The 15,231-nt window shown below is 36.4% G+C and overlaps 1 protein-coding gene across 1 annotated transcript; it reads right to left on the reverse strand.

Annotated features, from left to right (window-relative positions):
- Positions 1–613: 613 nt before the first annotated feature.
- LOC131035181 (elicitor-responsive protein 3-like) lies at positions 614–2,118 on the reverse strand. Its single transcript, XM_057966827.2, has 5 exons — positions 1,960–2,118; positions 1,685–1,750; positions 1,327–1,453; positions 1,117–1,234; positions 614–913 (listed from the first exon to the last, which is right to left on the reverse strand). The coding sequence occupies exons 1-5, from the start codon at positions 2,027–2,029 to the stop codon at positions 848–850; spliced, it is 447 nt and encodes a 148-aa protein (XP_057822810.2). The 5' UTR covers positions 2,030–2,118; the 3' UTR covers positions 614–847.
- Positions 2,119–15,231: the final 13,113 nt, after the last annotated feature.

The raw sequence follows: 15,231 nt of genomic DNA on the forward strand, positions 1-15,231 counted from the left end.
TAAAAATCAATTTACTATATATCATAAAATTTTATTCAAATTATGTGCAAAGATATTTTAAATAATAATTTAATCTTTAAATCTCAAAATATTACATTTATTACATGCTTAGGCATCCAACAAGAGAGTTCACAATTTGTGTAAGAAAAACAAAAAGCTAATAATAAACAAAGCATACCCACCATATAAAGTATAAATTGGATTTGATTTAAAGCTAAGAACAACACAAACCTAAAAATTGGATTTGATTTGGTTTTAATTGTCATGCAAAATTGAATTTGATTTGTTTTAAATTGCCTTAATAATGATATCTATTGATTTTTTTTGCATATGTTTTCTCCATTTGATTTGTTTTTTATTGCCTTAATAATGATATCTATCATCGTTTTTTTGCATTAATTTTCCAAATAAGTATGATGGACCTTCTAAAATGATAATAAGTGTATAGGAGGTCAACACAAAGTCAACACGATCCTTTTAAAAAAGACAAAAGATAGACCCCAACGTATAATTTTTAAATATAGATATACTAACGTGATACAAAAAGACACACCAAATATAGAATAAAGTAAAACTTACCTTATATACACAAAAATTAAAAACACAACTAAAATACATTTAAAAATAAAATCACTCTTAAAACTATATATTTTGTTTATGACAACTTTCATTGTATAACTCCGTCAATAACATAGACAATGATAATAATTATTAAGGGCCAATCCTCGACTTCAACTAACTAGTCGTCATAACTTCGGCCTATTTCACACCAGAAATATTTAATAAGAAAACTAATATTCAACGATTTATAAGCTATAAACCTGGATTGGCAGGTAGCTAAAATCAGTTATAAAGATCCTTCTTTCCAGCCTCCCTCCACCTCCTCTTCTTCTTCTTCCGCATAACACTCTTCCTGCAACACATGTATCAATCATGTCATTTAGTGAATATCTTCCAAAAATCAAGAATTCCCAAAATAACTATGCTTTTGAGATATGTCTTCTCTATAATAACAGATATATTAAAGATTATTATTTTAGATCTCACTGTAATATCCATGGTCATGAAAACAGAATTGTTACTGGAAGCCATTTTTTAGAGAATATTGTGACTTGCCTTGGGAGTGAAGGTGAGTCCCACTTTGATCTGCCCACAGTAAGTCTTGTCCATGAGAACCACATTATAAGGTGTAGGGAGTATGCTTCCTTCCGTCAACACTCCTTTCAATGGAATACTGTGCAGTCATAAGGATTTACGAGACTGTCTTTCTTAAAAAACATCAAATTTCAAGAAAACTATGCAAATTGGAAGAGATTTCTCACTTACATTGCTTCTCCAACAAAATCATCGGCGCTGAATCTATCCTTGTCCAGTATTCTGATAAGCAGATCAGAAGTCCCTTCTGAGAGCTTGAAAATAAATTTCTCATTCCATTCTGGATTGCTGCCTTCATCTGCAACATATGTACCATATAAACCCTAAATAAAATAAAATAGAAAGATATTATGATCGTAATGGTTAAATATTGATGTTGTGATTCTCGTCATCAAAATTCAAACTCTTAAGAAGGCGTTATTGTTAAATATTCATGTAAAAAATGAGATCTGCGACCTCACAGACTCATAACGCTGGTGACAAAATGTTTGCCATAAAAATATATAGGGAAATAGTATAATATACTTACTGGATGCAACTTTGCTCTTGTGCTCCTGAGTTTGGCATTTTAGGAAAACATAAGGATCCATCTTACCTGCAAATAAAAACAATTGGAAGATCAAGGTCATTAATCTCTTTTACTAGAGCAATTTCCATTTGGCGCAGCTCAAGAAAATCTAAAAATATTTTAGATCTGCAGGCCCGGGTCTCATCCATAAGAAATCGGTTATCATATTACAGCCGAAAAGCAAAAGATGTAATAGATTCCAAACATAAAAATTGAGAGAAGATGACTGAATTTACTTAGAAATTCAGTATTGTGCAGGCCATGGGCGTCGACCAGGAGCACCTCCAGATTTCCCAAAGGGGGCATCTCTGTTTTTGGTGTCTTTAGCCCTCCCTGTAATTTGGACTATTGAAGGCCAAGCGCAAAAACGTTGACGAAGGAACAAACAAAAACAATATGAAAAAGAAGCCTTTCTGTAGTACGCGTAAATTGTGTGACGTGTCCTTTGAGGTCGCTCCTTTCGTCGTGTGGCGCCTTTTTCCCCCTATTTTCCATGGTATCTGGACCGATTGCAAAATCTAATTATAACTTGAAAATTACGTTTTTGTTGTCATGCTTGGGAGGAAGAGAGGAGTTCAATCTGATAGTCCTATTTGGTGATTTTATATGTATGGTTGGATAGGAGTAATGTGACATTTACATGACATTTTTTTTAATCTATTTTTTTCTTTTGTATTTTGGGTTAATTGTGATTCTTATTGATAACATTAAAGGCATGTTTTGGTTTTAGTCTTTTCTTAGATGTTTGTGAAGGATAGAGGGTTTAAATTTGATGGTGTGGTGATTTAAAAAATAAAATAAATATGATTCATCATCAGGATGAAATGCACAGAGATGATGGATCATGTGGATGAGAAAAATCTACACACAATTGAATTCAGAAAATTACTAACGATCTTCATGGATTGTGGAAGCTACATGAATTTAAGATAATTGTCATTATCCTAAAATGTTGTCAAAATGTCAATTTTTGGTTTGTACCAGGTGGATGCCTGGAAACTTGCTAGAATGTTTGGAAATTGTTTAAATCCATTGTGGGATGAAATTTGAGTTATTTTTAAGGCCTTGAGAGCCTTGGAGTGTGTTTTTGCACTCATAGGTAAAAGTTGTCAAAAATTGGTCATGACAACTTTTGCATTTTTAGGCAAAAGTTGTCCATGAAGGAAATGGCATTGGAAGTTGGTTGGAACCAACTTAAAATCATGTATAAAACCTTCTAAGCATATCCAATAATAGGTTAATCATATTTTGGTTTGCATTCAATTCATTTGCCAAGGGTTTCCTATGCTTTTCCTCATGTTTGGACTATTTTTGCTTTTATTTTTTGCTTTTGTACGACCTTCTACGGTTTGTTACGGTGCTCATAATAGAAGAGGAAGTTAAGAATTTGTTTTATCTTTCCAAAAAGTATAATATGAAGGTCTGAAGTGCCCTGCATCAAAGTTATCACTGTTTTTGTAAAAGTTGCTCAAAAACCCTTGAAACTTGGGGTTTTGATTGTAAAAATGCATTTTACCTAAGCATCCATGAATGACACAAGTTGAAATCCAGTGTATGGCTTGGGTAGGCTCTTTAAATATTTTTAGAGTATGTGCTTTGTGTTTTTGCAGGCCACAAGGAGGAGAATGGGTGAGATGAATAACACACAAGCTTGTAGCTAGTGTGTGGGGGCAGTAGAGATTGCTCATTTTCAGTGCCATGGAGAAGTGACACCCCAAAAAACCATAATGATTTGGAAATTTCTATGAGTGTAATAAAATAATCCAAGTTTTTTTGGGTTCGTGATTGTGACTGGTGAAGAGTTTGGAGCACATCTTCCAAAACTGCTTGGAAGCCCTAAACCCCTTAAAAATAGCTCTTTTTCAGTAACCTTAGTTGTACGACAAACCCAGATGGGAAATTGAGTGATCTTGTTTAACTTTCAAATGGGCATCTCAATATGTAAAAATATTTGGGGGTTGTTAGGAAAGTTTGGGGAAAAATACCAAAAAACAATCAAAGAAGGGCTAGTCAATTAAGCCTAATAGCAACCGGTAGAAGCAAGTTGAAATCCTAGGGCTTGGGAGGAAGGTACAGACCTTGTCAATGCATAAAATGGCCTTGAACATAGCACAACATAACCACAACCTTTAAGCATACTGTTAGAGTGAAGATCCTTGGTGGAGGGCTTTGGAGCCTAGTCGGAGCTTTGGGAACCTAGTAGGAGACCATCTCAAAATCAGAGATTTGGGTCAGAACCAATAAGAAAACTCAAGAGGCTATACCTAGGAGGCAAGCCAATAGAGTTTTAAGCCTTGGAGGTCTAAGGAGTGTACCATAAAAAGGTACCTTGGAGGAGCTTGAGTATTTGGGCAAGTTGAGGAGTTGGGGTGAGTAAGGGTGAATTAGAGAGCTAGGCACAAGATCTTTGCATCAGAGTGGTATCAGAGCCATTCTTTGATTTATTTGGTGTATATCAGATTGTGAAGAATCAGAAGCAATTTCAATGCCTCCAAAGGCAATGACTCCAGAAGCCATCCAAGAGATGGTGGTAGAGATGATAGAAGGATTGAAGGATATAGAAGGAAGCAGAGGAACCAGCAAGGCAAAGAAGGAGAAGGGAAAGCTAAGACAGAATGGGGTGATGAGACTGATGAAGAAGTGGAAGATGGAGAGGAACCAATAGTAGTAGCTATGCCTCTTGAGACCAAAAATTATTCCTAGATGCAGTCAAATCCATTTCTAAGGACAATCTGGATGGATTACCCACATATGAAGGAAACCTCAATGGAGAAGAGTTGCTAGATTGGATAGAAGCTCTCAATAATCATTTTGATTATAAAGAGGTAGCAGAAGAGAAAAGAGTTAATGTGGTTAAATGAAGAATGAGAGGATCAACATTGGTTTGGTGGAATATGATGCAAGAAGAAAGGATACAAGAAGGAAAAAAGAAGATAACTTCATGGGAGTGTATGAAGATCAGACTTAAGGAACAATTCCTTCCAGGAGATTATGAAGTTCAAATTCATAAGAGACTACAAAATCTGAAACAAAGGGAGCTAGATGTCAATGCTTACACGGAGGAATTCCATAAACTAAGTCTCAGAGCTAAGAAGCATGAGAATGAGGTGGAGAAATTGGCTAGATACATGAATGGATTGAGACAAAATATACAAGATGAAATCAGTATCCTTACTCCTGATACTGTTCATAAGTGTTTTCAGTTAGCATTAAGGGCATAAGATAAAATCAAGAGGAGGAGTGAACAAAATTAAAAGTTTAGAGGTGGCAGATCCTTTAGAGGAAGGGGCACTTTTAGTAGAGGACAAAAAACATCAAGGAATGAAGAAAACTCAAGGAAAGAAGGTGGTGGAGACTATTCAAAGGGGCCATTTAGAGGATACTTAAGAGGAAGAAACAATTCTAGGGGCAGATTTGGAAGTTCAGGAAGAGTAAATTCAGTTTTCACCGATAGATGTTACAATTGTAATCAAATTGGCCACACAATGGGAAGGTGTCCGAAGAAAGAAACCAGCTCTTCACACTCATACATGGGTGAGAGAAGAACACAATTAGTGTAGGAAGAAGACAATCAAAGTGTGTCTTCCCCTCTCAGCAAGGCACGCCTAGTGACAGATGGTGAAAGTATAATGCTAAGAAGGTCTTTGTTGAAGATTCCTCAAGCTCAAGAGCCACCACAAAGGAAGAGTTTGTTTAAAACAACTTGTAAGTCTCAAGGCAAGATTTCCAAAGTGATTGTAAACTCAGGTTCAACTGAGAATATAGTTTCAACTGAAATGGTGGATAAATTCAAGTTAAAGAGGCTGCCACATCTCACTCCCTACAAGGTGTCATGGTTCAATCGGGGCCAACATGTCTTAGTTGATGAGAAAGCATGGGTAGACTATGAGATTGGTGAGTATAAGGAAAATATTTTATGTGATATATTGCCTATGGATGCTTTCCATTTGTTGTTGGGACATCCATGGCAATTTGATGTAAAGGCTTAGCATGATGGTGAGAAAAATAGCTATGTCATTATCAAGAATGGTAAGAGGTATCAAATGGATCCATTACCTAATCCAAAAGAGGAAAAACAAGTGGGATCAAGTGTGATGATGATGAGTGGGAAAGAGTTTCTTAAGGTGATGAAACAAGAAGGAGATCAAGGGCATGCTATTGTGTTCAAACCTAGTGAAGAAGGTAAGGCAGATCCAATGGAAGAAATGCCACAAGAGGTGAAGGGTCTACTCAAAAGATATGCAGAATTAATAGGAGAAGATCTACCTAATTCATTGCCACCAATGAGGGATATAAATCACCAAATAGACCTAATTCTAGGGGCAAGTTTTCCTAACAAGGTTGCCTACAAAATGACACCTAGTCAAAAGGAAGAAATTGCCAAACTAGTGCAGGAGCTCTTGGACAAAGGATTCATCAAAAAGAGTTTGAGTCTGTGTGCTGTACCTACTATCTTAGCACCCAAGAAAAGGGGAAAATGGAGAATGTGTACAAATTCTAAAGAAATCAATAAGATCACTATAAGGTACCTATTCCCTATGCCAAGGATAGAAGACCTGTTGGACAATCTTGGGGGTGCAAGATACTTCACAAAGGTGGATTTAAAATCAGGTTAACATTAGATAAGAATCAGACTAGGGGATGAATGGAAGACAACCTTTAGGACCAATGCTGGCCTCTATGAGTGGTTGGTCATGCCATTTGGCCTTACCAATGCAACTAGCACCTTTCAAAGGCTCATGAATGAAGTCTTGGTTGAGTTCATAGGTAAATTTGTGATTGTATATCTTGATGACATTCTAATCTTTAGCAGGTCCAAAGAAGAACATATCAAGGATGTGTAGATGGTCTTGAAGAAGCTAAAGAAGGCACATTTCATAATCAACCTTGAAAAGTGTGAGTTTCTCAAGACTAAACTTGTATATCTTGGTTTTGTCATTTCACAAGGTTGTCTAAAATTGCATCCTAGTAAGGTTGAGGAAACCCTTAGTTGGCCTAAACCTAATAATATCAGTGATGTTAGGATCTTTCATGGGTTAGCATCCTTTTATAGGAAGTTTTTAAGAAACTTTAGTCATGTGTGTGCTCTTGTGCTCAATACTATCAAAGGGGGAGTTAAGTGTCAGTTTAGGTGGATAGAGGAGGCCCAAAAGGGATTTGAGTTGTTGAAAAAGAAGATAGCTGAGTTACCTACCCTTAGGTTACCTGATTTCAATAAGTTATTTACAGTTGAGTGTGATGCTAGTAAAAGAGCAATAGGGGCTGTTTTGAGTCAAGAGGGTCTTCCCATAGCCTTTTTCTCTAAAAAGTTAAATGAAGCAAAACAAAAGTACTCTGTGTATGACTTGGAGTTGTATGGCATGGTGCAAGCCTTGAATAAGTGGCATCATTACTTGCTTCCAAAGAGTTTGTGGTCTATACTGACAACCATGCCCTTAGTTTTCTCAATGAACAAGAGAAGTTGAATCAGAAGTACCTCAAGTGGGTAGAATACCTACAATCTTATACCTTCACTATCAAGCATAAGAAGGGAACCTCAAATAAAGTTATTGATGCACTTAGTAGGAGAGTCATGACCATACAAGAGGTTAAATTGCATAGTGTGGGGTTGGAGGAGTTGAGAGACCTCTACAAAGAAGACACAGATTACGCTGATATATATGCTACATGTTCTGATTTTTCTAACACTTCTCATGTTTCCTACTTAGAGTACATGATACAAGAAGGTTTTTTGTTTAAAGGACATCTCCTTTGTATACCCCAATGCTCTATGAGACAAAAAATCATTCAAGAGAAACATCAAGGGGGTCTAGGAGGTCATTTTGGCAATGATAAAATAATGGAGCAGGTTAGTCGATTCTACTATTGGCCCAAGTTTCAATCAGAAGTAAGGAGATTTGTTGAACAATGTGCCATATGTCAGAGATAAAAAGGATCAGCAAGTAATGCAGGTTTATATCAGTCCTTAGTCATACCCCAAAGGCCTTGGGAATGTTTGAGCATGGACTTTGTGTTGGGTTTACCAAGAACACCAAGAGGATTTGATAGTGTTTATGTGGTGGTAGATAGGTTCAGAAAAATGGCTCACTTCATCCCTTGTAAGAGTACCAATGATGCCACCTATATTGTAGGTCCTTTCTTCAAATAAATAGTAAGAATCCATGGACTTCCAGTTAGCATTGTGATTGATAGGGATGTCAAGTTTTTGAGTCACTTCTGGAGAACCTTATGGAAGAAGTTGGGTACTAGACTCTCATTTTCATCTGCCTACCATCCATAATCAGATGGTCAGACTAAGGTGGTCAATAGGTCCTTGTGTAATCTCCTAAGGTGTCTCACTAAGAAGCATGGTCAGACTTGGGACTTGGTGATCAACCAAACAGAATATGCATACAATGATTCAGTCAACTGGAGCACATGTAAAAGTCCTTTTGAAATTGTTTATGGAATGCATCCTAGAGGTGTCTTAGAACTTAGTGATATCAATACAATGACCCACAAGAGTGCTCAAAGAGAGAGTTTTGCTGAAGGAATGAAGGAAATTCATGACAAAGTACGACAATCCTTGCAACAAAAATAAAAAAAATATAAGGAACAAGCTGATCAATCAAGAAGGAAATTGCAATTTAAGGTTGGAGACTTAGTTTTGGCTTATCTTAGAAAGGAAAGACTTCCAAAAGGACATCCAACCAAGTTGATGATGAAGAAGATTGGGCCACTCAAGATTGTGCATAAGTTTGGCCAAAATGCCTATGAGGTTGACCTACCTCCTTCTTTGGCCATATCTCCTATTTTTAATATTTTTGACTTGTATCCCTATAAAGGAGAATCTCAGACCTCTTAGATGGATACCACATTGCAATCTGAAGAGGATTGGGTGAAGGATTTACCAGTTAGTCAACCAGTTCAGTTGGAAAGCATCTTGGATACCAAGGTGATCAAGAAGACAAGAAAGGGCATCTACAAACATTATCTTGTGAAGTGGGAAGGTCTACCTGATTCAGAGGCTATGTGGATTTCATAAGCTTACATACTTCATCATGGAGTGCAAGTAGCAGACCTGATAACTCAAGGGACTTGAGTTCCTTGCCTCAGGGGAGTATGGTGCAGAGCACCTAGCTCAAAGTTGTCTTTTCTTGCATTTTAGAGTTTTTGTGTGATTTCAAGTTATTTTATGTTGTAATAAGGTGGAATAAATCCTATGATGCTTTTTGAAGCCATATTTTTATTTTCCACACTTTTGTTGTGCTCAAAATCCAAAATTGTCATTATCGTGAAATGTTGTCAAAATGTCAATTTTTGGTTTGTACTAGGTGGATGCGTAAAACTTGCTAGAATGTTTGGAAATGGTTTAAATAAATTTTGGGATTCCATTTGAGTTATTTTTAAGGCCTTGAGAGCCTTGGAGTGTGTTTTTGCACTCATAGGTAAAAGTTGTAAAAAGTTGGTCATTACAACTTTTGCATTTTTAGGCAAAAGTTGTCCATGAAGGAAATGGCATTGGAATTTGGTTGGAACCAAATTAAATTTTTTTATAAAACCTTCTATCCAATAATAGATTAATCAACTTTTGGTTTGCATTCAATTCATTTGCCAAGGGTTTCCTATGCTTTTTCTCACGTTTGGACTGTTTTTGCTTTGATTTTTTTCTTTTGTACAACCTATACGATCTGGTACGTTGCTCATAATAGAAGATGAAGTTAGGAATTTGTTTTATCTTTCCAACAAGTATAATATGGAGGTTTGAAGTGCATTGGATAAAAAGTTATCACTATTTTTTTAAAAGTTGCTCACAATCCCTTGAAACTTGGGGTTTTGACTGTAAAAATGCATTTTACCTGAGCATCCAAGAATGACACAAGTTGCAATCCATTGGATGGATTGGGTAGGCTTTGTAAATATTTTTATAGTATGTTTTTTTTGTTTTTGCAGGCCACAAGGAGGAGAATGGGTGAGATGAATAACACACAAGCTTGTAGCTAGTGTGTGGGGGCAACAAAGATTGCTCATTTCCAGTGCCATGGAGAAGTGACACCCCAGAAAACCATAGTGTTTTGGAAAGGCCTATGAGTTTACTAAAATAATCCAAGTTTTTTTGGGTTGGTGATTGTGACTGGTGAAGAGTTTGGAGCACATCTTCCAAGACTGTCTGAAAGTCCTAAACCCCTTTAAAATAGCTCTTTTTCAGTAACCCTAGTTGTACAAAAAACCCAGATGGGAAACTGAGTGATCTTGTTTAAATTCCAAATGGGTATTTGAATATGTAAAAATATATGGGGGTGTTATGAAATTTTTGGGAAAAAGACCAAAAAATAGTCAAAGAAGGGTTACTCAATTAGGCCTATTAGCAGCCGGTAGAAGCAAGTTGAAAGCCTAGGGCTTGGGAGGAAGGTGCAGAGCTTGTCAATGCATAAAATGACCTTGAACATACCTGCACAACATAACCACAACCTTTAAGAATGCTGTTAGAGTGAAGATCCTTGGTGGAGGTCTTTGGAGCCTTGTTGGAGCTTTGGGAACCTAGTAGGAGACCATCTCAAAATCAGAGATTTGGGCTAGAACCAACAAGAAACCTCAAGAGGCTATACCTAGGAGGCAAGACAATAGAGTTTTAAGCCTTGGAGGTCTAAGGAGTGTACCCTAAAAAGTTACCTTGGAGGAGATTGAGTAGAAGGGTGAGTTGAGGAGTTGGGGTGAGTAAGGGTGAATTGGAGAGCTAGGCACAAGACCTCTGCATCAGAGAGATAGATAAATCTTGAGTCAGAAAGAGGAAGGGATGGAGAGAGAGAGAGAGAGAGAGAGAGAGAGAGAGAGAGAGAGAGAGAGGGAGAGGGAGAGGGAGAGACTAGAGAGAGAAAGTTGATATGAGCATGCTGATTACTAAAATTTGATCGTACATAAATTTTTTATTATATTTAAAAAAATAAAATTTACATTATAACTCCTAGAGATTTGAAACTATTCTCAAACATCCTGCCAATATATACATAAAATATAACTTAAAGTATAAGAAATGACTTATACTTAAATGTTATATTTTATGTATACACTGCATTGACAAATAGAGAGAGAGAGAGAGAGAGAGAGAGAGAGAGAGAGAGAGAGAGAGAGAGAGAGAGAGAGAGAGAGATGGAGAAACTATTACTGCAATACATTTTATGTGTGCCAATCTTGAAAAGTGTAATTTTTGAATTTGACATGCACGGAATTTGGAGTGTGCCAAAGTATATGCCTTCGTAAACACCAGCCTTAGGCTTGTATTTTGTGAGATTATGCTTGAAGCAACCAAGATAAAAGGGACCAATAGATGACACAATGACAAGAGAGATAAAACATAACAAGAATAAACTATATTCCTATCAAGATGCAAAAGAGATCAACTGGATCATCAAGAATTACAGACAATGTATGATGAGCCTGCTTATAAAGGCAAGGCTAAGAGACAAGAGAGCACACAATGATGACATGTGGCTAAACGATATGCTAGGGTAGGTAGGGGTAGGTAGGAGAAATAGTAAAATATTCCACATGAGGTGGATCACCCACCGAAGGTGAATTATCATCCCACAATAAGTGGATATGATAAAGTAACAACAAGATCACACCATAAAAGGTGGATATTCTCCTACATACACACTCCCAATTTATGCACATCTCCCCAACTGTGTCTCATATGCAAACTACAATGTTATGCATTGTACCTAAGTAAACTTAAGTAAAGTGTAATTATATTCAACATGAATAAATAATTACACCAATAGATTTGCCTTGGGCATCCAACTCAAAGGCATGGACAACCTTCATAGCCTTGAGATGTGTTTTTTTGGAAACATGTAAAAATTTATCACATTTTTGTTTATGCTTCCATTAGGTTTACATGTGTTTCAATGCACAAAAATAAACACCATGACATTGTTAAGCTCTCTCTTAACTATATAACTATTTAATTTTTTTCACATTTTTTGATTATGTTAAGTTTTTCATCTCTAATTTCTTTTGTTAGTGTGTTTGTTTTTTTGTCAAAAATCAACATGTTGTATTTTGGGCATATATTTTTACTTGTTAACCAAATTTTGAACAAATTACATTTTTAGAAATTGACTCCATTCTACACAATTTTTAAAAAATAAAAAATTGATTTTTTGATTAGTTTTAATAAATTTTAGGGGGGGGGGGGGGGTGACACTCAAATTTTTGTTTATTTAGGATGTGTCCACTTAAAAAATGATTAAAAAATCATATTTTCATTAATAAATTAGGCAAAAAATCTGGCATAAACTACATGGTGTTAGCTAATTCCTCCCTGGAGTGATTTTAGAAATTCCAATTTTTTTTGACATTTTAGGGGGATCACACTAGGTGCTATGTTATGTTTTTCTTAAAAATAGGACCACTTTGTGTGCTCCCCCATTCTGAAACCCTTAACCTCCACCATTCAAAAAAAATAGTAAATTAGAAAGTAGACTTAGATCACTATAACTCTTGTTATTATTAATCTTCACATTTGAGTTTACTTGTCTTCATTTTCTATTCAAAGTTCAAACTTTGTTGATTTTAGAGAAAAAGTGGCATCTTAAGACCCCTTTTTGGTCCTCCATCTTGGTGCACTTATCCATGAATAGTGTTGTCATGTATATGTCTATTGCTCTCTAGTGATTCCCCAATCACATTTAAAATCATCTCTTTCACTTTGTCTTCCTTAAACATAAATAGCCTTGTTACTTGATGATCACTTGTTTCTTCCTTGTAGCTACACTTTACTTTGAAGTGCTCCACCATTTCTTTTTCCTTTCATGCTTTAACTTTGGCAATTTAAACTCATTCAACATTAAAATATACCCTATCCTTTGCAAAAATATTTTTTCGTATGAACTTTTCAACTCTGCAATGACATCCTCCAAATTAAATTAAATATCTTTTTATTGGTTCCAACTTAGGGGGCTTGCACAGGCATTGATCTTCTTTGGTCGAGTGTTTTCCGCACAACCCCATGGAGGATAGGAGTGAGGAACCAAATAGTATTCACCTTCCCAAAACTTGATCGTTCTAAAATGGAATGGCTTGGGAATAGACCATGACATACACTGCCAGAGGAGAAATTTCCAATATTCACCTCTAGAAATGGTTCAAACAATCCATTTGGCATAAAGGGCTAATCCTTGACATTGGGTTGAGATGTGCCCAAGATCACTAGAGTCATGTGAAAGACAATAAAACTCCTCAACAACTCATTGAAAACCCTTATTGTCTTTTAAATATGCCCATAAAATATCTTATAGAATCTTTTCTAGCTTCAAATAAGATTCCTTAGAATGATCCCAACAAGAAGAATAATAAACATGGTTGGTCATGACAAGTTTAGAACATGCCTAAAACTTACTAGCAAGTGAGAGTAAATATGTTTCTCAATTATGGAAAGGCCTGCATTCCAAAGGTCCATTGACTAAGCCTTGAAGGCAAAAGGAATGCCCCAAAACTAGAAATTATCCCCATGCCTAATCCACTTCTACCCATACTAGAGCAACCATGGCAGAGATGGGAAAAGAGATTGTTGGTCACATTGAGTTGTATGCCATTGAATGGTAGAACCAAAAGCTAGACAAAAGGTGCCAAAGCATTGAAAGGCCTCTTTAATTTTTTTCTCCTCTTCAACAAGCATGAGGAAAGAGTCATCCACAAAATGGCTATTAACTATCTCATTAGGTGACTCGGGTAGGGAAATCCCTCCAACTCGCCCAGAACAAATAGAGTTAGCTCAAAGATACTGAAAGCCTTCAACTATCATAACATATAAAGGAGTAAGAGGAAAACCTTGGTGAATGGAACAATAAAGTCCAAAGGCTTGACACTAGGGACTATTAATGGTGATACACACAAAAGAATCTCCAAATATCATCTTAATTGTTTGAAGAAAGTGGTGGTAAAAACTAAGAGCACCCAACATAGATAAAATGAAAGGCCATTTAATAGGTTATAGGCTTTGACAAAGTAAATCATTAGGAAAAGGTTTTCCTATCAATAATTATAGGTCCATTCCATACCTTCCCAAACAGTAATAATATTATCAAGGATAAACTGTGATTTGATAAAACTAGTCTATTTAGGATGGATAATTTGTAGGAGAAAGTATGATGCAGTCAAGGTAGGGACATCCAATGAAGGACAACCCATCCTTGCATCCTAACACATAAACCATGAAAAACATACAAGTATCCAGCAAAATAATGCTAGAAATAGTAGAAAGAACAACCCGATCCTACTTCGCTCAACACATTGCCAGAATAACTGGTAAGAACATATCAACCAGGCCAATACCAAAATTGATAACTCATTGGGATTAAATCCAAATGCCATGAAACTCAAACATGATAAAGACCATGAACACAAGGGAATAAAACCAAAACCATAACCCTCAACACTCAAACAAGAAGAAATGCCATGATCTCAAGCAATTCAACTAAAAATTGCTCAACCAGTAAGAACTAGACCGATGCTTTTGCATCAGACTCTTAGGGTTAATTGAATTGTGAGTCCCATCACTTGATCTGGTTTGGTGATATGTCAGTAGGTCCTTGCAATTTCCTTAGGGGGTTTGACGATCTGACTACAACTTCTGGTTGCTTCTCCTTAATGATCTACCAGTCCAAACAACAACCTGCCTCAATCGATGATCTGTTCAAGTCTCCACCCACTAATTGCCTCAATCTCAAGTTCTAGGATTGCCAATCTACCTGCGAACCTTGTTCTGCCTCACGTTCGGCGATCTAAACTAGTCCACAAGTTGCCTCAACTTCCTCTACAACCAACCGATGCAGAATCAACACTCTGTCCAACAACAAGTTCACAAACCAGTTTTGATACCACTTGATGTAGTCAAGGTAGGGAGATCCAATGAAGGACAACCCATCCTTCCAGCATAACACATAAACAATGCAAAACATACCAGTATTCGGTAAAACAATTCCAGAAATAGTAGAAAGAACAACCAATAATAACACATAATACATAACTAGTAAACAATATGAACAATTCTTATTACAGTCTAAAGAATTAAAAATGCCACATGCTGGATCATAGTCTAGGATACAAATAATGCTTACAACACAATTACAAGATCCACAAATCATCCACATATCTAATCAGCCTCTGGAAACAGTCTGGCAGTTCTACCCTAACCCGAACCTCAGCCTTCCAGCCTTAGTCCACTGGACCAGAATCTCATCGGTTCTACATCTTCACTTGATCTCTAAACTTTGTCTTCTATCTTCTAACTTTTTTCTTATCAAATGATTTGCAAACTCTCATTTATACCATCCGCAAATAATAATAACAAGCTAATCAAGTCAGCCCAAAGACCAACCGGTTCATAAAATGTGCAATGGTAACATGTCGGCTCAAATCACTAAGAAAAACTTCCAAAAATGCATAAACAATGTGCGGTCCTCCGAGAACATTAGACACAACACAAGAAACATAAATCAATGGTCTGCAAGTTAACTAAATCAATT

Source organism: Cryptomeria japonica, chromosome 2 (genome assembly GCF_030272615.1).
Source record: "Cryptomeria japonica chromosome 2, Sugi_1.0, whole genome shotgun sequence".
Taxonomy (NCBI): domain Eukaryota; kingdom Viridiplantae; phylum Streptophyta; class Pinopsida; order Cupressales; family Cupressaceae; genus Cryptomeria; species Cryptomeria japonica.

What these genes read in the sequence shown, in the direction of transcription:
- LOC131035181 (XM_057966827.2), bottom strand. Translation starts at nt 2,029, where the DNA reads ATGCCCCCTTTGGGAAATCTGGAGGTGCTCCTGGTCGACGCCCATGGC. An exon ending in CAAGAGCAAAGTTGCATCCA is followed by an intron (nt 1,454 to 1,684) that starts GTAAGTATATTA and finishes CATATGTTGCAG; the next exon opens with ATGAAGGCAGCAATCCAGAA. An exon ending in GATTTTGTTGGAGAAGCAAT is followed by an intron (nt 1,235 to 1,326) that starts GTAAGTGAGAAA and finishes ATGACTGCACAG; the next exon opens with TATTCCATTGAAAGGAGTGT.